The following is a 21,892-nucleotide window of genomic DNA, read 5'->3' as shown; positions in this document are numbered from 1 at the left end:
AGCAGTGCCATTACCCAGGCACAAATGGGCACTGTTTACACCTCTGAGCCCTGGTCTACACTACGAGTTTAGGTCGAATTTAGCAGCGTTAGATCGATTTAACCCTGCACACGTCCACACAACAAAGCCATTTTTGTCAACTTAAAGGGCTCTTAAAATTGTTTTCTGTACTCCTCCCCGACAAGGGGATTAGCACTGAAATCAACATTGCTGGGTCGAATTTGGGGTAGTGTGGATGCAATTCGACAGTATTGGCCTTTGGGAGCTATCCCAGAGTGCTCCATTGTGACCACTCTGGACAGCTCTTTCAACTCAGATGCACTAGCCAGGTACACAGGAAAAGCACCGGGAACTTTTGAATTTCATTTCCTGTTTGGCCAGCGTATCATGGTGTGACCATGCAGAACTCATCAGCAGAGGTGACCATGCAGTCCCAGAATCGCAAAAGAGCTCCAGCTTGGACCTAACTGGAGGTACTGGATCTGATCACTGTATGGGGAGACGAATCCGAGCTATCAGAACTCCGTTCCAAAAGACAAAATGGCAAAATATTTGAAAAAATCTTGACAGGCATGAAGGACAGAGGCTATAACAGGGACCCGCAGCAGTGCTGCATGAAACTTAAGGAGCTCAGGCAAGGCTACCAAAGAGGCAAACGGCTGCTCCGGGTCAGAACCCCAGACATGCCGCTTCCATGATGAGCTGCATGCAATTCTAAGTGGTGCCCCTACCACTACCCCACCCCTGTACTTGGACTCCTGCAAGGGCGGAGTCTCATGCAACAGGGATGAGGATTTTGGAGACAAGGAAGATGATGATGATGATGAGGCGGAGGATGAAATCTTTCTCCCCGACAGCCAGGAACTGTTTATCACCCTGGATCCAATACCCTCCCAAGGTGGGCTCCCAGACCTTGAAGGCAGAGAAGGCACCTCTGGTGAGTGTACCATATAATAGATGGTTTAAAAGCAAGCGTGTTTAATGATTAATTTTCCCTGAAGATTTGGGATGCATTTGCGGCCAGTACAGCTCCTGGAAAAGTCTGTTAACGTGTCTGGGGATAGAGCAGAAATCCTCCAGGGACATCTCAATGAAGCTCTCCTGGATGTACTCCCAAAGCCTTTGCAAAAGTTTTCTGGGGAGGGCAGCCTTATTCCGTTCTCCATGGTAGGACACTTTACCACACCAGGCCAGTAGCACGTAGTCTGGATTTATTGCGTAACAAACCATGGCAGCATATGGTCCCGGTATTTGCTGGCTTTCAAGCAACATCTGTTCTTTATCTCTCTCTGTTATCCTCAGGAGAGTGATATCAGTCATGGTCACCTGGTAGAATTAGGGGAATTTTATTCAGGGGACATTCAGAGGTGGCCGTTCCTGCTGGGCTGTTTGTGGCTGAAAAGAAATCATCCCCGCTTTTAGCCACGCGGTGGGCGGGGGCCCATTCACGCTGAGCTGTTCGCATTTGGCTGGCAGAGATCTTCCCTGATACTAGTCACACAGTGGGAAGAGGGGTGAAGCGATCATCCCAGAGAATTGGATGAGGGGAGTTAGTTGGGTTTGTGCTACACATTAACCCGAAAACCGCAGCCCCTCCTTTTAAGGGGCAAATCCAATGGGTGCTTGGTATGGGAAAGGAGGGCGCTGCTGTTTGAAACCATTCACCGTGAAAGTGTCTACCCATTGTTCTCTAAAATGTCTTTTTAAATACTACTCTCCCTTTTCTTTCTCCTGCAGCTGCAAATGTTTCAATGCTCCCCCTATCATCTCCATCCCAGAGGCTAGCACAGATAAGAAGGCGAAAAAAATGCACTCACGATGAAATGTTCTCTGAGCTCATGCAGTCCTTCCGCACTGAAAGAGCTCAGCAGCATGCCTGGAGGCAGACAATGGCAGAGTCCAGGAAAGCAGAAAATGAACTTGAGGAGAGGTGGCGGGACAAAGATGATAGGTGGCAGCAGCATGATGAGAGGATGCAGAAGGCAATGCTGAGGCTACTGGAGGATCAAACTGATATGCTCCGGTGTGTGGTTGAGCTGCAGGAAAGGCAGCAGGAGCACAGACCGCCGCTGCAGCCGCTGTGTAACTGCCCGCCCTCCTCCCCAAGTACCATAGCCTTCTCACCCAGAAGCCCAAGAACGCGGGGGGAACCCTCCGGGCACCCAACCACTCCACCTCAGAGGACTGCCCAAGCAACAGAAAGCTGGCATTCAATAAGTTTTGAAGTGCAGTGTGGCCTTGTTCGTCCCTCCTCCCCTTCTCCACCACCCCACCCTGTGCTTCCCTCCTCCCCCACCCCTCCCTGGCTACCTTGGCAGTTATCCCCCTATTTGTGTGACAAATTAATAAAGAATGCATGAACTGAAACAACAATGACTTTATTGCCTCTGCAAGCAGTGATTGAAGGGGGGAGGGGAGGGCGTTTGGCTTACAGGGAAGTAGAGTGAACCAAGGGGGCGGGTTTTCATCAAGGAGAAACAAACAGAACTGCCACACCATAGCCTGGTCAGCCATGGAAGTGGTTTTCAAAGCTTTTCTGATGCGCAGCACACCCTGCTGTGCTCTTTTAACCGCCCTGGTGTCTGGCTGCGCATAATCAGCAGCCAAGCGATTTGCCTCAACCTCCCACCCTGCCATAAACATCTCCCACTTACTCTCACAGAGATTGTGAAGCACACAGCAATCAGTAATAACAATGGGAATATTGGTTTCGCTGAGGTCTAACCGAGACAGTAAACTGCGCCAGCAAGCTTTTAAACATCCAAATGCACATTCTACCATCATTCTGCACTTGCTCAGCCTATAGTTGAACAGATCCTGACTGCCGTACAGGCTGCCTGTGTACGGCTTCATGAGCCATGGCATTAAGGGGTAGGCTGGGTCCCCAAGGATAACTATAGGCATTTCAACATCCCCGGTGGTTATTTTCTGGTCTGGGAAGTAAGTCCCTTCCTGCAGCTGTTCAAACAGACCAGAGTTCCTGAAGATGCGAGCATCCAGGCTCCTTTGATCTTCGAGCCTGTCCCTCCTGAGGTTGCATGGCCCAGTTCTTGTTTCTTACATTCTCCTTTTCCAGAAGAATTAGAGGCTGCTGCTCCTGAATTTTAGTGTTTAATTCCCAAACCTTCTCCCCACACTGGGGGAGTTTAATTCTCCCTCCCATTGCACATGAGTCATTAGATTTCCTAATTCCCCAAAATGTGCTTTTGTGATATCGCAGTTCTGGGGTAGCTAAGTCTTTGGCCTGCCTCCATGCTCTGCTCAAGGAATGCCCTCTCCGGTATCAGGACTCTACCCAGCCCCTCTCTATGAGTAGGGACCCACATGCCTCTCCTTTTTGGCCAGGGTTTGAGGATTGCAGCTTGTCCTCCACTGTGTTCACTGGACTAATGTCCAGTTCCTGTGCTTTCCTTTCTCTCCAAGGGCTGTGAGCAGTGTGTGTGAGAGAGAGAGAGAGGTGGGAATTTTGGTGATACTTCTATGATGCCAATATGCACCTCAGTTTCCTTCTGTGTTTGGTATTGCTATGATTATAAAGAGGCATGAGGTGTTTTGTCACGTAGCTGTCATGGGGTGATACGAATGGGTCATTAAGGACAGGCTGGGACCAACCTACGTCAATGGAATACCCGACAGAGACAAGAGAATAATTGTCACCTGTCCGTGGGAGGATCTCCGCTTGGCTAAGTGAAGCATACGTGGACTCATTATGTTATTGGGAGCAGGAAGAACTGGGCTCGCAGACGCAAGGAGCTCTACCGGAGCAAAGACAAATGGACAGGCAAAGTGAAAGGAAACAAAACTGTTTTCAACAGCAGTGTGGCTCAAGAGCATGGGCCAATATGAACTATATTGTCTTCTTTGCTTCTCTGTCCTCATCTAAGGACTTTCCAATGCTGTGTTTCGGTTGACTAATAAACCCTGCTATGTTTTAAAAGTCTGCCCAGTGTGACAGCAAAAGCTTGCTGAGGTGCACTGAAGCATGAATGAGGAACAGTCTCTGAACAGGAGTGTAGTTCAGCTGGACCTGCTGGCAGAGTTCACGGGTTGAAATAGGAGTGTTGAAGCCAGAGGCTCAGTCTCAGGTGTTGAAGCTGCATGGCCTATCCTTGTGAAAGAGTGGGACCCCTTGGGGGTCTAGCGCACTCAAGAGGCACCTCCCAAGGACTGTTTAAAAGCCAGGGCATTGCACAGGTGCTGTGCATCTATGACAGTGTGCCAGAGGTTAAGCCTTATGGGAAAAGATATAAAACAAGAAAAGGATCTAAATGCATATTTACCATCGCCCCCTCATCGGTCCTCATGGGAAACACTTTGGAACTGATCAGGGAATTACAACCTTCCTCTAAGGCTTACCTCTTGGTTATCAGGTCACGTCAGTTTTGTTAGAGGGCTTTCCCTTCGCCCTCCCACTTCCCTGGTTCTCGTCGCGCAGACCACAAGCAACATAAGACCAGAAGTCCGAAGGGTAGATAATGCGAAGTTTATTGGGGTTAATTTACAAGCAAACATATTCCGAAGCCGTTCACACCAGTCGGGCTTATCGCTATACGCACATAATCTGTTCCCCATTGTTCCATTCCCAGCTGTGATGCAGCAGAGCATATACCCCGCATCCCCCTTCCCAGCTCTGATACAGCAGAGCATTTCCCCCACGTCCCCCTTCCCAGCTCTGCTGCCGCAGAGTGTTGCCTGGGTCCCTGTTCCCGTTCCCCCATTAATAAACCTGATTCTAATTTCCCTTCCCCTTCCCGTTTGACCCCAGTTTATATAGTCATATTCTCAGCTATACCTTAACCAATCATTTTACTGAAATATAACTAACCAATCGTAACATATTGTGACATAATTCTCTAACCAATTATATCCTACTACCCTAATTAACTTACACCTAGAAAAATTAATTATATAGCAGACAAACAGAGAACCAGACAGATTAACAATAGAAAAATGGTGGCCATAAAGACAAAACAATACAGAAATGAGCGTACCACAACCATTGATGAGTGATTTCTTGCCAGATAGGATGCTATCAAACTAAATTTTCTTTAAGTGTCTTAAGATCTATTTCTTTATCTGGTGGTGATGGGCACTATCTGGACAGGATCGTCTTCCTAACAACCCAATACCACCTTATTTCAGTGTGACTGGTTTGGGCTGTGATGATGTGACCATACGCTTCCCAGCTTATGGCTGCCCCTGCTGCTTAGCGGAAGAACAAGGCCTCAGTCTATCCTAGTGAGAGAAGGCCCATACACAGGCAGACTGAAATTTTGATTCTTTGTTTTTATACCCCTGTAACTAGCTAAGTGATAAAAATACACCTAAGTTCTTAAAGTATAGGCTTTACAAGCAGGCCTGAATATCTATATTCTCACAGAGGGTTCTACCCCTTCCCCCATTCTGTGTCTGTCTTGTCTATTGAGATAGTAAATTGTTCAGGGCATGAGCCATCTAATATTCTGTGTTTGTACTTGTCCTAGCACAATGGGGACCCACTGTTAGTTGGTCCTTAGGCACTAAGGTAATGAATATGATTTAGAATAATAACAACTCCTGGGCTGAGCTAAGGAAGCTGGCCTTGGGATGTTACTGCTTAAAAATGAGCTGGGCTTAAAATCATGGAATATTCTTTGTGACAGGTATCCCACAAATTCCACTGATCTCCCTTGTTTTCTTTGCCTTGAGCAGGGTTTCCAGTTTCCAAACCTGATGTGATCTCGCAGCTGGAACAAGGGGAAGAGGCATGGGTCCCAGACCTCCAGGGCTCTGAGAAAGAAGTGTTCCCAAGAGCTGCTTGCACAGGTGAGGAATTGGTTAAAGCAATTCAAAAACTATCCATGAACACAGGAAACATTTGGGATGCCCTATAAAGACCTTGTGAGCTCTCCAAGTTCAGGATTGTTCCCTGCAGATGTGGAATCATTAGGCAGAGGTCACTCATGGCTTCCCACCTATCCTGACTGAAAACTGGCAGCAGGTCCCTCCCCGATCTCACTTTCCCCTGAGTGTTCTGGTGAGATGGGGACCAAAACTGATCCCTTCCTCTCTCCTTTGGGGAAAGGTTTGGGGAAAATCAGCTCCTGATAGGTTTGATCTCTCCCACACATATTTTAGTTCATCCCTTTTTCCATTCCTGTCTCTGAGATTTCCTTTCTCTGTGGTGCAGGGAGTGACCGATGTCTGGATTCTCTCCGTCTCCCATCAGGTGTTGGGATGGTGAGTGAGAATGAGGAGAAACCCCAGCAGGCAGATGCTGAGCAAGTAGAACCACATGGGACATTATCAGGAAGACCCAAAGGGAATGTTTCCGGGAGTTGTGCACTCCCAGAAAAAGCAAACACCTGTGAGACTCAGCAGAGGCCAGAGGAAAGCTTCAGTAGCCTCTCAGACCTTATTAGACATGAGAGAATCAACTTGGAAGAGACACGCTACTCATGTCGTGAGTGTGGGAAAAGCTTCAATGGGAGCTCAGACCTTTTCACACATCAGGGAATCCACAGAGAAGACAGACCCTACATATGCTCTGAGTGTGGGAAACGCTTCAATCGGAGCTCACACCTTATCACACATCAGACAATCCACACGGGTGAGAAACCTTATGGATGCTCTGAGTGTGGGAAACGCTTCAGTCGGAGCTCATACCTCATCACACATAGGAGAATCCACACGGGTGAGAAACCTTATGGATGCTGTGAGTGTGGGAAACGCTTCAGTTGGAGCTATGCCCTCATCGCACATCAGAGAATCCACACAGGAGAGACGCCCTTCACTTGCTCTGAGTGTGGGAAAAGCTTTAATCGGCACTCACAGCTTACCACACATCGTAGAATCCACACAGGAGAGAAACCCTACATGTGCTCTGAGTGCGGGAAATGCTTCAGTCGGAGGTCTGCCCTTATCACACATCGGAGAATCCACACAGGTGAGACGCCATACACATGCTCTGAGTGCGGGAAAAGCTTCAATCAGAGCTCAAACCTTATCACACATCGTAGAATCCACACAGGAGAGACACCATACACGTGCTCTGAGTGCGGGAAAAGCTTTAATCGGCACTCACAGCTTATCACACATCGTAGAATCCACACAGGAGAGATGCCCTACACATGCTCTGAGTGCGGGAAAAGCTTCAAACAGAGCTCCACCCTGAGCAGACATCAGAGAATCCATACAGGAGAGAGACCCTACACATGCTCTGAGTGCGGGAAGAACTTCATTGAGCGCTCAGACCTTGTTAGACATCACAGAATCCACCGTGGAGAGAAACCCAACACATGCTCTGCGTGTGGGAAAATCTTCAATCAGAGGTCATTCCCTATTAGACAAGAGAAAATCCACATGGGAGAGAACTGTAAGAAATGCCTTGATTTGGGCTGACCAAAGATTTGTGTTTAAAAAAATCACATTGCTAATTCCAATATGTAACGTTATTGACATACGCCGGGACCGTACAGATCATTGTTGCAACCAAGGTCCTGTAGTAGCATCAAATCTTATATAAAAGGGGTCAAATGAGGTGTCTAAGACAAGGTGATGCTTTGCTGATTATGATTATGCTATCTGTATGTGTGTACCATTTTTGTAGTTGAAGTTATGAATATTGGTTCTATATTGTCTGTAGTTCAAACTTATGTTATGCTTCTCGGTGACACCCCAGACAAGTTGGTGTCAGCTCTGCCTAGCCTGCTTGATGGCCCATTAAGGACCATCAGCGACACAACTGACCCATTGAGAGAAGGCAGACACGCCTTGGGACTCAGCAAGGTGTGCAGGGACCTGCCTCTGGATAGAACCCTGAGGTGTTTCCAGGCCATGTGATGGGCAGCTTGTCTTTGGGACAAAGAGAAAGACCACATGGCAAGAGACTTTAAAAAGCTGCTGCAGCTCCTCCATCTTGTCTTCAGTCCTGCTTCATACCTCTGGAGGGACTTCGCTGCACTGAAGCTTTGACCCAAGGACTGAAAGACCCATCCCAGCTGGGGTTGTTCTCCAGAGACTAGATTTGAACCTGCAGTTTATTCTATCACAGCTACAAGCCAGAACCAAGAACTTTGCCATCACTGTATGGAATTGATTCCGTTTAACCAATTCTAGCTCTCATCTGTATCTTTTTCCTTTTATGAATAACCCTTTAGATTTTAGATTCTAAAGGATTGGCAAGAGCATGATTTGTGGGTAAGATCTGATTTGTATATTGACCTGGGTCTGTGGCTTGGTCCTTTGGGATCGAGAGAACCTTTTTTTATTACTGGGGTATTGGTTTTCATAACCATTTGTCCCCATAACGAGTGGCACTGGTGGTGATACTGGGGAATTGGGGTGTCTACGGGAATTGCTCATGTGACTTGTGGTTAGCCAGTGGGGTGAAACCAAAGTCCTCTCTGTCTGGCTGGTTTGGTTTGCCTTGGTGTGCACAGAAACCCCAGCCTTGGGCTGTAACTGCCCTGCTTGAAGCAGTTTGTCCTGAATTGGCACTCTCAGTTGGGTCCCGCCAGAACCAGCATCGTTACAGTGGTATAGTCATGGCAGGATCCACAGAACCAGGTCAATTAAGCTTTGGGTCAGAACTCCACGGCTATCCAAATTTGAATGTTGGTATTGAGAGTTTGGTTGGTTAAAGAGTAGTTGCAATGGGCGAGCAAAGAGCATATTGACAAAAAAGCCCTGAAAGATTTGTGTTCAGAAAAGGGGATCAGCTTTAGAAAGAAAGCTACAAATCAAGAACGGAGAGATCTGTTAATGGCCGGTTATCAGAAGGCCGGAGCACAGGGCTTACCTGGTACTACAGAAATAATGAAACTGCATGCCCCGAGAGACGGCCTGCAGTTAAAACATGAACAAAATCTGGCAGGAACTGGAATGAGAGAGAAAGGAGCCTTGGCCCAGCTGGAGAAGGAGGCTGATGAAAGGAAGGAACGGGCTCATAAGGGGCATCTGGAGCGGCTGGCTGCTAAGGAGAGGGTCCGCCAGATGCAACAAAAACTGACCGACTTCAGCTCCAAATCAAAAAAGCAAGAGAAGAACAGCAGAAAGTGTATCCTCTTGAAAGTCCAGTTTATAACAATGTTAGTATGTTGTATAACTCTGAGCAGTTGTCTGAGTGTAACCAAATGTACCCCAACACTGCCACCTTTAATGTAAATGCTGTTACTATGAGTTCAGTAGAAGGTAACTCCGTAAATTGTGTCAATGCTCTGTATGGGAGTGGTAGTGAAAAATTCATAGAGAGTGTAAAAGTCAATGGTAAAAGCTGTTTGGGGCAAATTATGGCTTCTAACATCACTGCTAAACCCAGGGTTGTGAGTTCAATCCTTGAGGGGGCCATTGCGGGATCTGGGGCAAAAATTGGGGATTGGTCCTGCTTTGAGCAGGGGGTTGGACTAGATGACCTCCTGAGGTCATAGAATATCAGGGTTGTAAGGCCAAAGTTCAAACTACTAGGCTATCCCTCCCCCCAGAACACACTTTATGTTAAAAGGCCTTGTTATACTGCTGTTTCACAGTTAATGCCTGTAAACAGTTTTGTAACTTTTCACAGGGGAAAAGACAGTCCAAACCGGATGTGCTGTATGAAAAGGGAAACTGAGGCACAATACCATATTGCTTTCATAGCTACATGCCAAGATTCCTGTACTATAAAGAACAGTAATGTCTACATTAAGTTGATGTTAATTAGGCTCCAGACATTTGCCAGAGCTTGTATGGATAAAGTAGCTATGTTCTTTAGCTCTTGGCAAGATCACATGAGACATACAGGAACCATGCTGCAAGAGCAGATCCAATCCACTATTGTTCTAACCAAGTTTTACCTTGAGTTTGTAAAGAGATTCAATCCTGTTATTGAACATGACTTTGATAAACCATTTTATTATACACGGATACAGCTTCTAACCCAATACTTCCTGTAGTAGGAGTGAACCAAGGATGGGGAGCTCTTGGGATGCAGCCAGTGATGTTTGTGTCATCCCTTCCTGCATCGATTTTGTGTTGGGGGTGTCACGTTACTGACATGAACTGGGCCCGTATAGATCATTGTTGCAATCAAGGTCCTGTAGTGGCACCAAATCTTATATAAAGGGGGTCGAATGAGGTGTCTAAGACAAGGTTATGCTTTGCTGATTATGATTATGCTGTCTGTATGTGGGTATCATTTTTGTAGTTGAAGTTATGAATATTGGCTCTCTACTGTCTGTATTTCAAACTTCTGCTATGCTTCTGGGTGACACCCCAGACAAGTTGGTGTCAGCTCTGCCTAGCCTGCTTGATGGCCCATTAAGGACCATCCGCGACACAACTGACCCATTGAGAGAAGGCAGACACGCCTTGCAACTCAGCAAGGTGTGCAGGGACCTGCCTCTGGACAGAACTCTGAGGTGTTTCCAGGCCATGTGCTGGACAGCTTGTCTTTGGGACAAAGAGAGAGACCACACGGCAAGAGACTGTAAAAAGCTGCTCGAGCTCCTCCATCTTGTCTTCAGTCCTGCTTCTTACCTCTGGAGGGACTTTGCTGCACTGAAGTTTGACCCAAGGACTGAAAGACACATCCCAGCTGGGGATGTTCTCCAGAGACTGGATTTGAACCTGCAGTTTATTCTATCACTGCTACAAGCCTGACCCAAGAACTCTGCCATTACTGTGTGTCATTGATTCCATTTAACCAATTCTAGCTCTCATCTGTATCTTTTTCCTTTTATGAATAACCCTTTAGATTTTAGATTCTGAAGGATTGGCAAGAGCATGATTTGTGGGTAAGATCTGATTTGTATATTGACCTGGGTCTGTGGCTTGGTCCTTTGGGATCGAGAGAACCTTTTTTCTTTTACTGGGGTATTGGTTTTCATAACCATTCGTTGCCATAACAAGTGGCATTGGTGGAGATACTGGGAAACTGGAGTGTCTAAGGGAATTGATTGTGTCAGCCAGTGGGGTGAGACCAAAGTCTGCTCTGTTTGGCTGGTTTGGTTTGCCTTAGAGGTGGAGAAACCCCAGCCTTGGGCTGTAACTGCCCTGCTTGAAGCAATTTGTCCTGAATTGGCACTCTCAGTTGGGTCCCACCAGAACCAGCAGCGTTACAGGGGGGAAGAATGGGAACATTGTGCACTCGGGAGGAGGCGGGGCTGGGGTGGGGATTTGGAGAAGGAGTTGAATGGGGCAGGGAGGGGGTGGAGTTGGGGCAGGGACTTTGGGGAAGGGGTTGGAATTGGGGCAGGACAGGGATGGAGTCAGGGTGGGGCCGGGGGCAGAGGGGGGTTGAGCACCCACCAGCGCCAGAAGAAGTTGGCGCCTATGTCCAAGGCCACCATAGCACATCATCTTGGCCAGAAAGGAGCCCACTGGGAGTCACCATTGCTTCTTTTCCTTCCACCCTGAACCCCGCTTCTTCTCCTGGGCTGCAGGTAGCCATCCGTGGGCTGCCAAGAGACGGTCACAGGATTCTAGCTCTCAGCGGCCAACACCATCTCCCCAGGCTTTGGCAGAACGAATGGTGGCATTCTACTAACCCTACTTAGCCGCACTGAGGCACTTAGCTTCTACCCTGCCTTCCTCAGCATGACTTTCCTCTTTTGCCCCATTCCTGCCTCCCTTCCTCCTTTGTCAAGTCACGCCAAGGAGGGCAGCCGGGAGAGCCAGACTTCATAGGCCAAACTCCCAGGGCAGAGGAGGCCAAGCCACAAGACTCCAAAAGGTGACTGGCCTAGACCCTCAAGCTTTCCAGGTGCTTTCTCTGCCGATGTCACCACTCTCTGTCATGCGGGGGTTGGGGTTATCCCAGGAACTGGCCAGTGGCAGAAGGAGGAGAGCCTTACCGGACAGCTGGTAGATGCGATACTTTCCCCTCTTCTTAACCAGCATTAATACTAGGCCAGGCTACGGCTGGGAAGAGCATGAGAGAGAGCAGCAGGTTTCCCCTATTCTTTCCGGCTCTCTTTTTCTTGACTAGTTTCTCCTCTGCATCAACTTGCTCTCTTTCTTTGTGAGCCTGGCTAGCTCGGTTGGTAGAGCGTCAGATTTTAATTTGAGGGTCCAGGATTCAAGTCCCTGGTCAGGTGATGAATTCTTCACTAAGCTCTTAAGGTATCTCTCTCAAGTCCTGTTTAACATTGCTTTTTCTCTTCAGGATTTTGCCTTTGCTAAGAAGGGCCTTTTGTGTGTGGGACTGAAGGGGCAACTTCCTGACATGCCATCTTTCCTTGCAGGCTGGAGGAATAAAGGCCTCTGGGCATATAGCAGGTTCCTCCCAGATGGCTGCATTCTCACGTGGTGGAGGTGGAAGCTCTGTCTCCTTGTCTCTGTTTCTGCCTTCACCTGAATGTGCTGATCTGGCTGCCCTGTCTGAGACAGGATGTGCCGAATGTTTGGAGCCTTAGGTGCTCACCCAGCACTTGGCTTTCCTTCGAGGGAGTGGGGAGCAGGGTGGGGCTCAGGCCCCCAGCTGGAGAGAGGTGCAGGTCTCGGGGCTGCTGGCTGGGACCTTGAAGAGTGTGAGATTTCTGCAAGAGGAGTGGAGTTGGAGGAGGAGTACGTGTCTGCAGTGCCTTGGGGGAGGCCTGTGCCTCTCCCAAGCAGAAAGTATTTGTGTGTTTTCAGTCCCTGGGAGGCTTGGGTCCAGCCCAGCGTTGGGGCCTGAATTGTCATGAGACCGGGGGGAGGAGAGTGCAGAATTGGTGGACCTAGGGAGTGGGGCTCCGGAGCCACTCAGCCCACCTTGGGAGCACTTGAGGGGACTGAACCGTCTTTGGGTACGGGTAGTGGTGGGACCCCAGGGGATGGGGAGCACCATTCTGGGGGCCATAGGCACTGACTTGGTGCTCCGGGGCTGGAGCACTCACGGGGGAAAATTGGTTGGTGCTCTGTACCCACTGGCAGCTCCCCGCCCCAGCTCCCCTCCGCCTCTGCCTCCTCCCCTAAGTGCACCGCTGCATCCTGCTTCTCCCCCTGGCTCCCAGCGCTTGCACTGTGAAACAGCTCTTTCATGCGGCAAGCGCTGCGAGGGCGGGGGGAGGAGGGGAACATGGCTTGCTCAGGGGAAGAGACGGGGCCGGGGCAGGGATTTGGGGAGGGGTCCAGTAGGGGCATGGAGGGGGAGGAGACTTTGGGGAAGGGGTGGGCTTATAGATAATAAGCCTTAGCTCTAGAATTACCACAGTTATCCAAGTAAGGGTTGGAGCGACCAAAGGAACCATAACTGATTTAATGAGCCATTCGCAGTTTCACTGTACCGGCCGTGTGTACTTAGACATGCATGGCTTAATCTTTGAGACAAGCATATGCTACTGGCAGGATCAACCAGGTAGCCGCGCTCCGCGGAGGAGGAGCGGGGGCCCCGCCGCTGGCACCGGAGGGCACCCCCGCCCAGCGGGCCCCACCGGCCTTCCCCCAGGAGGGAAGGAGCGGGACCCGCGACGCAGCGAGAGGCGGAGGACCGACGGGGATGGCGATCCCCCGAGATCGGCCCCGGGCCACCCGACGGATGGCGGGGAGAGACGGAGGGCCCTCGGGACCCCGACTGCCTTCTGTGCTCCGGGAGCCACCTGGGAAGGACGGCGAAAGAGATGGGATGAGCCTCCGAAGAGAGCCCCCCTTCTCCCCGCTTTCCCAGGCGGCCCGGATTACACCCCCCCGGGGGGGTTAGGGTTGAAGCTGGCGGGGGAGAGAGAGAGACGGTGGCAGGGCGAGAGGGGCCGTAAAGACCCCCTCGGCACCTCCCTTGAACCTCTCTCCCCCCGCATTCCCCGGTGCTCCAGGTGACACCCGGAGAAGTCCAGCAGTAGAGCGGGCGCGGGGGCCCTCTCGCTGCTTTTCTTCCCCCCAGTGCCCCGACCGACACCGAAGAAGGACGGCGGGAGCCAGATGGGGCGGGCCCCCTCGACCCCCCTTCGCCCCGTTCTTCCTGGTGGCCCTCGAACGTGGCGACGCGGCGCGGAGGAGGCCGCGGCCGCCTTCCAGGCAACCCGCTAGAGAAGAAGTCAGCGACCCAGACAGGGAGGGCAGCAGGGGTTACTGGGGCTCCAGCGAGAGGGCGGTACGTGGGTCCCACCGACAGCCGACGGAGGCTCCAGCACCCGGGGCCCGCGCCCCGGAGCGTGCCTGGAGAAGGACCGTCGGGCACGGCGGGGGACCGCAGCGCGCCCCTGCTCGCTCTCGCGACGTGTTTGGCCCTGCCGAGCCTCGCGGCTCCCTGGGTTTTCGGACCCCTGGGTGGGCTGCCGGAGCCGCTCGACCTCGCAGGGCCGAGATCTCGGCCGGCTGGCCCCACGGCGCGGAGGGCCGGGCACGCGCCCGGGCCCCCCCCCAAGGAGGGAAGTCCCAATCGGCCCCAGGATCCGGGGACGCAAGGAGGAAGAGGGACCCAATCCGCCTGAACGCCAGACGCCCCCTGCGGTCGGGGGCGCTGGCCCGCGAAGGGCCCTTCCCGTCGCAAAAGTGAGCGCCACATCGATCGGAAGGCGAGAGAGGAGCGGGCCCCCCCTCCCTATGGGGGGCGCCGACAGTCGGACTTCGCATCCCGGCCACCGGGCCTGCACCGGGGGTGCGAGGGGACGACGGGGTCCCTGGAGGAAAAGAGCCGGAAAAGGGGGGGGCCTCGGAGGGCCGGGGGCCGCCCCACCTGCCAACGTGCCCCTTTCCCCCCTCACAAGATCGGGTACAATGCGCAGATTGGTCCCCGAGGCTCATCTCTGGTTCTCACAGGTCCTGAAAAACCTGTCCTCATAAATCTCCTCGCACCCGTCAAAATGAACTAGTCGAAAAATCCAACCGCCAATTTAGGGGGACCAATCTGAAATCCTATCCGACCTCGTGGTTCCCTCGGTCGGCCGAGGGGACTTTTGGCGACCCCATCCGGACTTCCGTGAGACTGCCGGCCATCAGGTCAACCCATTACTTTGAATGGGGTTGACCTGATGGCCGAGCAGGGACTTAGACATTTTTTCAGCCTTTTCCTCGGGGTTGACCTGGTGGCCCGGGGGGACTTAGAAATTTTTTCAGCCTTTTCCTCAGGGTTGACCTGGTGGCCCGGGGGGGACTTAGAAATTTTTTCAGCCGTTTTTCCTCCGGGTTGACCTGGTGGCCCGGGGGGGACTTTGCCACTTTTTTCAGCCGTTTTTTCTCCGGGTTGACCTGGTGGCCCGGGGGGACTTTGCCACTTTTTTTCAGCCGTTTTTCCTCCGGGTTGACCTGGTGGCCGAGCGTCTCTCCGTCCGCGGCTGGAGAGAGAGAAGGCCCCCAGGCCAGCCTGCGACGCCGCGGCCAGGATCGGGCCCATGGAAGTCTGAAAAAAAATTTTCACCGACTCCAAAAGTAGTTTTAGGGGGGCTCATCCAGTCTCCGGAGCGGGAAAAAAAAAGGGGGGGGGGGGAAGGATCGGGCCCACCCGAGGCAGGGGAGTCAGTAAGGGAAAGGGGACGAGGCGGCCCGGAGCCGGGTGCCTACGGCCAGGATCGGGCCCCTGGAAGTCTGAAAAAAAAATTTTCACCGAGTCCAAAAGTGGTGGGGGGGCTCATCCAGTCTCCGGAGCGGGAAAAAAAAAGGGGGGGGGAAAGGATCGGGCCCGCCCGAGGCAGGGGAGCCAGTAAGGGAAGGGGGACGAGGCGGCCCGGAGCAGAGTGCCTACGGCCATACCAGACTGAACGCCCCCGATCCCGTCCGATCTCGGAAGGTAAACCGTCCCGGGCCTGGCTAGTACTTGGATGGGTGACCGCCTGGGAATCCCAGGTGCCGTAGGCAGCTTTTCCCGCTCCGAGCCAGCTCTCTCGTTTTCTGGGGAACAAGGGCGGGGTCGCCCTGCCAGGGGCCCTGGGCCTTAAGTCCCTTCCGGCCACAAGGTCAACCCCATACAGGCAACAGGTTGACCTGGTGGCCCGAAAGCAAACCGGCCACCAGGTAAACCCGGAGCTCGCATGGGGGAGAAGAAGCCGGGCGCACCCTCCTCTGCCCAGGGCCGCTCTTCTCCGAGCCGGGGCTTAATATCCGGCCGGCCGCCAGGTCAACCCGGAGCCTGTCCCCGCGGGCAGGGGCCGGGCGGATCCTCCTCCGCCCGGGGTCGCCCTGCTCCGAGCCGGGGCTTAATTCCCGTCCGGCCACCAGGTCAACCCGGAGCCTGCCCCCGCGGGCAGGGGCCGGGCGGATCCTCCTCCGCCCGGGGTCGCCCTGCTCCGAGCCGGGGCTTAATTCCCGTCCGGCCACGAGGTCAACCCGGAGCCTGCCCCTGCGGGCAGGGACCGGGCAGACCCCCCTCAGCTGAGGGTCACCCTGCACCCGGGCTCCGGGCTTAATTCCTGTCCGGCCGCCAGGTCAACCCGGAGCCTGCCCCCGCGGGCAGGGGCCAGGCAGACCCCCCTCTGCCCGGGGTCGCCCTGCCCCAGGCTCCGGGCTTAATTCCCGTCCAGCCACCAGGTCAACCCGGAGCCTGCCCCCGCGGGCAGGGGCTGGGCGAATCCTCCTCCGCCCGGGGTCGCCCTGCTCCGAGCCGGGGCTTAATTCCCGTCCGGCCACCAGGTCAACCCGGAGCCTGCCCCCGCGGGCAGGGGCCAGGCGGACCCTTCTCCGCCCGGGGTCGCCCTGCCGCGAGCTCCGGGCTTAATTCCCGTCCAGCCACCAGGTCAACCCGGAGCCTGCCCCCGCGGGCAGGGGCCAGGCGGACCCTTCTCCGCCCGGGGTCGCCCTGCCGCGAGCTCCGGGCTTAATTCCCGTCCGGCCACCAGGTCAACCCGGAGCCTGCTCCTGCAGGCAGGGACCGGGCGGACCCCCCTCAGCTGAGGGTCACCCTGCACCCAGGCTCCGGGCTTAATTCCTGTCCGGCCGCCAGGTCAACCCGGAGCCTGCCCCCACGGGCAGGGGCCAGGCGGACCCCCCTCTGCCTGGTGTCGCCCTGCCCCAGGCTCCGGGCTTAATTCCCGTCCGGCCACCAGGTCAACCTGACGCCTGCCTCCGCGTGCAGGGGCCGGGCGGACCCTCCTCCGCCCGGGGTCGCCCTGGTCCGAGCCGGGGCTTAATTCCCATCCGGCCACCAGGTCAACCCGGAGCCTGCCCCCGCGGGCAGGGGCCAGGCGGACCCCCCTCTGCCCGGGGTCGCCCTGCCCCCTGCTCCGGGCTTAATTCCCGTGCGGCCACCTGGTCAACCCGGAGCCGTCCCGGGGGGGAAGGGGCCGGGCAGACCCTCCTCCGGCGAGGGTCGCCCTGCCCCGGGCCCAGGCTTAATTCCCGTGCGGCCACCTGGTCAACCCCTGGTCCCGCAGAGGGGAGAGGAAAGGAGGTGGCCGGACCCTCCTCTGGCGAGGGTCGCCCTGACTTAGAACTGGTGCGGACCAGGGGAATCCGACTGTTTAATTAAAACAAAGCATCGCGAAGTAAACGGCGGGAGTAACTATGACTCTCTTAAGCTGTGTCAAGAGCGTGGTTGCTGGGCCGCAGTATTGAGACCTCAACCTCCCCGTGGTCCCGCTGGACAACTCTCATGGGAACCTCAATATTGGGAGTTGACTGACTGAGGCTCAGCTGCTTTCTTTCCTGCCCTACTGTCCTGGTACACCGGCTAGGCAGTAGAACACTACGGTGAAAAACACTAATGATGGCGGCACTGGCCAGTGCCCAGATACGCCCAAGTCGGAGTGCAAATTCGACAGGGCTGAATATGGAGATCGTACCCTGGGGTAGGTGCATCTTCAGACCCTTCGAACCCCTGGCTCGTTACCGAGTCCAAGTCTCATCAGTGGCTACTCAGACTGAGAGCCCAATAACTACCGACGGCGAGAGACTCCCAAGTCTGGGGTCCTCGCAGACTCTCACTACTGCAGGTGAGGTGTATCCCATCTCGGGTCCCTCACAGAGAATCACCAACGCTGGTGCGATCAGTAGCGTTACTGTCGCACAGACTGAGGCTGAGGACATGCTCCCGGCCTTACCTCTGGAGATCCTCAACTCGGTGTTCGGTGAGACTGTGAGGCCTGACACATGTCCCGGACCTTGCATCCCAACAACTCCTGCCAGTGAGAAGGAAAGAGATGCGGAAGGCTCTGAATCACTGGTAGATGACAGAAACGATACCATCAGCGTTTCTCCCACGACATCCACTGTCGCGGTGACAGATGGAAAAGGCGAGACCAGGGTGCAGGGAAAGGTTCTGGTGAGGTTACCAAACGATAACCCAACATGTCCCTTTTGTGGGGATCACGTGGGGAAACCAACCGCTCTGCAAGTACATCTGAAATGTCACCACGGAGGGAAGGATGTGGAATTTCAATGTTCCTTGTGTGATAAAATCGATCCTAAAGCATACAGCATCCTATGTCACATCCCCAAGTGCAAGGGGCTGACATCCCAGGAACCGGCCCGTGACTGGGAGTGTGAAGTTTGTGCCAAACGATTTGGCACCAAATCAGGTCTCTCCCAACATAAGAGACGGGCCCACCCCGTGGTACGTAATGCAGAGAGAATCCAAGCCAGTCAACCTAAACAAAACTCGCAGCGTGGGAAACACAAAAGTTGTTGGTCGGCCGAGGAAGAGCTGCTCCTTATCGATTTTGACAAAATGTACTCGGGCGAAAAGTACATTAACAAACTCATTGCTGAAGCCATAAAGACCAAAACGACTAAGCAAATTAGTGACAAACGTCGACTGCTGAACCTAAGCAGTAAAAACAAATCTGAGTGTGCTGACCCAGGACCTGGAGCAAACGCTTGCCACCTGGAAGTCCGATCTGATGAGCCGCCTACCATCACAGGGCTCGAGAGTATGTATATGCGCGAGGTTAAGCAACGCCTAAGTGACCAAAGCAAAGGACCACAACATCTGGGCCTTGCTCCGTTTGAGTCTGAGATCCTTAGCGCATGGGTCAGGGGGGACCCCAATATCAGATCGCGTGTTGAAACAACTTCCATCGATGTTCTCTCCTCCTTCCTAGCACCTGAGCATGAGACTAAAGAAAAAGGGAAGAAAACGGCCCAAAACCCTAAAAGTGGAAAGAACAAATCTTGGATGAAAAAAAGAGCGGCTAAGAAAAGTACCTACCGGAGGTACCAGCACCTCTTTGAGAACGACAGGTGCAAACTCGCCTCCATCATCCTTGATGGCACTGAACGCCTCCAGTGTCAAATTCCACCCGAAGAGGTCTTCCTCGCATACAAAGACAAATGGGAGACTCGAACCCCCTTCGAAGGGCTCGGCCAATTCAAATCTCATGGTACAGATGATAACTCAGCTTTCGATCTTTTCATAAGTGCTAAGGAAGTCTTGAAAAACATCAAGGAGATGAATATGAAAACGGCTCCGGGTCCTGATCAAGTCAGCTTGAGAGATCTGATCCGTGTGGATCCTGAGGGCGATACACTGGTGGGGTTATTCAGTGCATGGCTGGTTACAGGTGTCATACCTGACGATATTAAGGAATGCAGATCCTTACTGATCCCAAAAACGATGGACCCAGAGGCACTGAAAGAACTAGGGAACTGGAGACCTCTTACCATCGGGTCCATCGTGCTGCGGCTATTTTCGAGAATACTGACAAACAGGCTGGCTAAAGCGTGCCCATTGAATGCAAGGCAAAGGGGGTTCATTGCGGCACCTGGCTGCTCCAAGAACTTAAAGGTTCTCCGCCTTATCACCAAGCAAACCAAAAAAGAAAAAAAGCCCCTGGGCGTCGTGTTTATAGATATAGCCAAAGCTTTTGACTCAGTATCCCACGATCACATCATGTGGGTGCTGCAGGAAAGGGGCCTGGACCAGCACATAATCAACATCATCAGTGACTCCTATAGGAACGTCCATACCCGTATGGAAGTAGGGAAGGAGCTCACCCCGCCAATTGCCATTGAAGTTGGGGTTAAACAAGGAGACCCAATGTCACCTCTGCTCATTAACCTAGCGCTTGATCCTCTGATTTCAACGCTAGAAAAGACTGGCAAGGGATTCCCAGTTGGTGCGCAAAGAGTAACTGCACTCGCCTTTGCTGATGATTTGGTCATGCTCAGCGACTCATGGGAAGGTATGAATGCAAACATCCAGATTCTCAAGTCCTTCTGCAAACTCTCGGGACTCAAGGTGTAAGCCAGGAAATGCCACGGATTTCTCCTGAGCCAACCCATGACTCCTTCACTGTCAACAACTGTGAGGCCTGGAAAATTGGTTGCGACAGCCTGAATATGATTGCTCCAGGCGAGTCTGAGAAATATTTGGGACTCAAAGTCGATCCATGGATCGGATTCACCAAACCGGCATTATCCGACAAACTTGACACCTGGCTGGAGAGGATCAACAGGGCCCCTCTCAAGCCTTCGCTCTAGATAATTAAGCCCGGGGCAGGGTCAGGGGTGGGGCCAAGCCAGGGGCAGGGGGCGCGAGCACCCACCTACCTCGGGAAAAGTTGGCATCTGTGCTGGGGGCTCATTCACCCAGGAAAGGAAACGTCCCTATGGGGGGATCACTGACCCAGCGGTGAGCATTGGACCTGTTGGTGAGTCCTGCAGTGTCCTTGGGTCTGACATGAGCCCGAGGCCACTTGCCGGTGTCCAAGCAAGGGGAGCCACTCGAGCTGCAGATGGCAGAGGTCAGGGCTGTGAGATGGCAGAGCTGGAAGGCAGGAGAACAGAGCGGCCTTCCACATTGGTGCCAGCAGTGGGGTTTGGACCAGAGGGTCCCCTGCCATCCAAGAGGAAATCCTACACAGCAGCTGCAGCCTGTCTTTCAGCAACCACAGCATGTTTGGTGGCAATTGAGGGACTGCAGCCGTCCGTCTCCTTGCAGCAACAGCAGCGTCGCATGGCTTGACTACGGTACATGGGGGGTTCGAACAGGTGCCCCACGTGGGACTTTGTATTGGGCACTTCGCTGCTCCGCTCTTTGAGCTTTCTCCCTCAGCAGCTGCGGTCAGTGATGGAGTGTGGACGGGTGAATTTCGGGGGACAGTTGAGCTTTTAAGGGATGAGGGTAACCAGTTAAGACATGTTCCAAATATGTTTTACGTTGGGTCGGAGCGGGTCATTGCCGGTATGCGGGACAGTCTAAAGCCTGCTTCAGCTGCAGCTCATATGAGCACTTCAGTTACGGGGGCGGGAGCCGGCACGGTCTGCACAGTGAGTCCTCGGAGTACAGCACAGAGGACTGCTGGCAGGGGATCTGTTGCAATTTGTGTGGGAGGCAGGGACACATACTGCAATTGTCCAGAGGCATGGCATATCCGAGAGGAGGGACTCTGGTGTCAGCACAGAGCATGCATGCAGACGGAGAGTGCTCAGGAAGCAAGGGAACAGGGAATGGGAGTGGCAAGCGGACACCTGCCTCGGATGTCAAAGGAATGGAGGGTTCATGCCCCATGGATGGGGAAAGCAGTGGAACCGGGGATTGCATAGCTAGCTTGGAGGAGTTAGTGCAGACCAGTGAGGAAAGCAGTGGGGTAGGCACAGGAGTACATAGGAATATAAGAATGGCCGTACTGGGTCAGACCAAAGGTCCATCTAGCCCAGTGTCCTGTCTTCTGACAGAGGCCAGTGCCAGGTGCCCCAGAGGAAATGAACAGAACAGGTCATTGTCAAATGATCCATCCCCTGTCGCCCATTCCCAGCTTCTGGCAAACAGAGGCTAGGGACACCATCCCTGCCCATCCTGGCTAATAGCCATTGATGGACCTATCCTCCATGAATGTATCTAGTTCTTTTTTTAACCCTGTTATGGTCTTAGACATCACAACATCCACTGGCAAGGAGTTCCACAGGTTGACTTGCATTGTGTGAAGAAATACTTCCTTTGGTTTATTTTAAACCTGCTGCCCATTAATTTCATTTGGTGCCCCCTAGTTTTTGTGTTATGAGAAGTAGTAACACTTCCTTATTTACGTTCTCTACACCAGTCATGACCTCAATCATACCTCCCCTTAGCTGTCTCATTTCCAAGCTG

The 21,892-nt window shown here is 53.1% G+C and overlaps 1 protein-coding gene and 1 non-coding gene across 5 annotated transcripts in view; both read left to right on the top strand.

Moving 5' to 3' along the window:
- LOC141978970 (uncharacterized) overlaps positions 1-11,099 on the top strand; it is a 36,042-nt gene extending 24,943 nt beyond the window's left edge. For 3 of the 4 annotated variants that reach the window (XM_074941398.1, XM_074941400.1, XM_074941401.1), the window contains 2 exons: positions 5,692-5,805; positions 6,170-11,098. In XM_074941398.1, the coding sequence (XP_074797499.1) occupies positions 5,692-5,805; positions 6,170-7,380 (1,325 nt within the window). In that variant the 3' untranslated portion in view covers positions 7,381-11,098. Of the gene's footprint in view, positions 1-5,691; positions 5,806-6,169 lie in introns of all 4 variants that reach the window. The other variant, XM_074941399.1, reaches the window with a different exon arrangement.
- A 4,511-nt stretch (positions 11,100-15,610) lies between these two features.
- On the top strand, positions 15,611-15,729 carry LOC141979859 (5S ribosomal RNA). The gene has a single exon (XR_012637248.1). It is a non-coding gene; the product is annotated as a 5S ribosomal RNA (ribosomal RNA).
- Positions 15,730-21,892: the final 6,163 nt, after the last annotated feature.

Source organism: Natator depressus, chromosome 28 (assembly GCF_965152275.1).
Source record: "Natator depressus isolate rNatDep1 chromosome 28, rNatDep2.hap1, whole genome shotgun sequence".
NCBI lineage: Eukaryota > Metazoa > Chordata > Testudines > Cheloniidae > Natator > Natator depressus.
The sequence above is the reverse complement of the archived record's forward strand: the minus strand, read 5'-3'. Positions and strand labels throughout refer to the sequence as shown.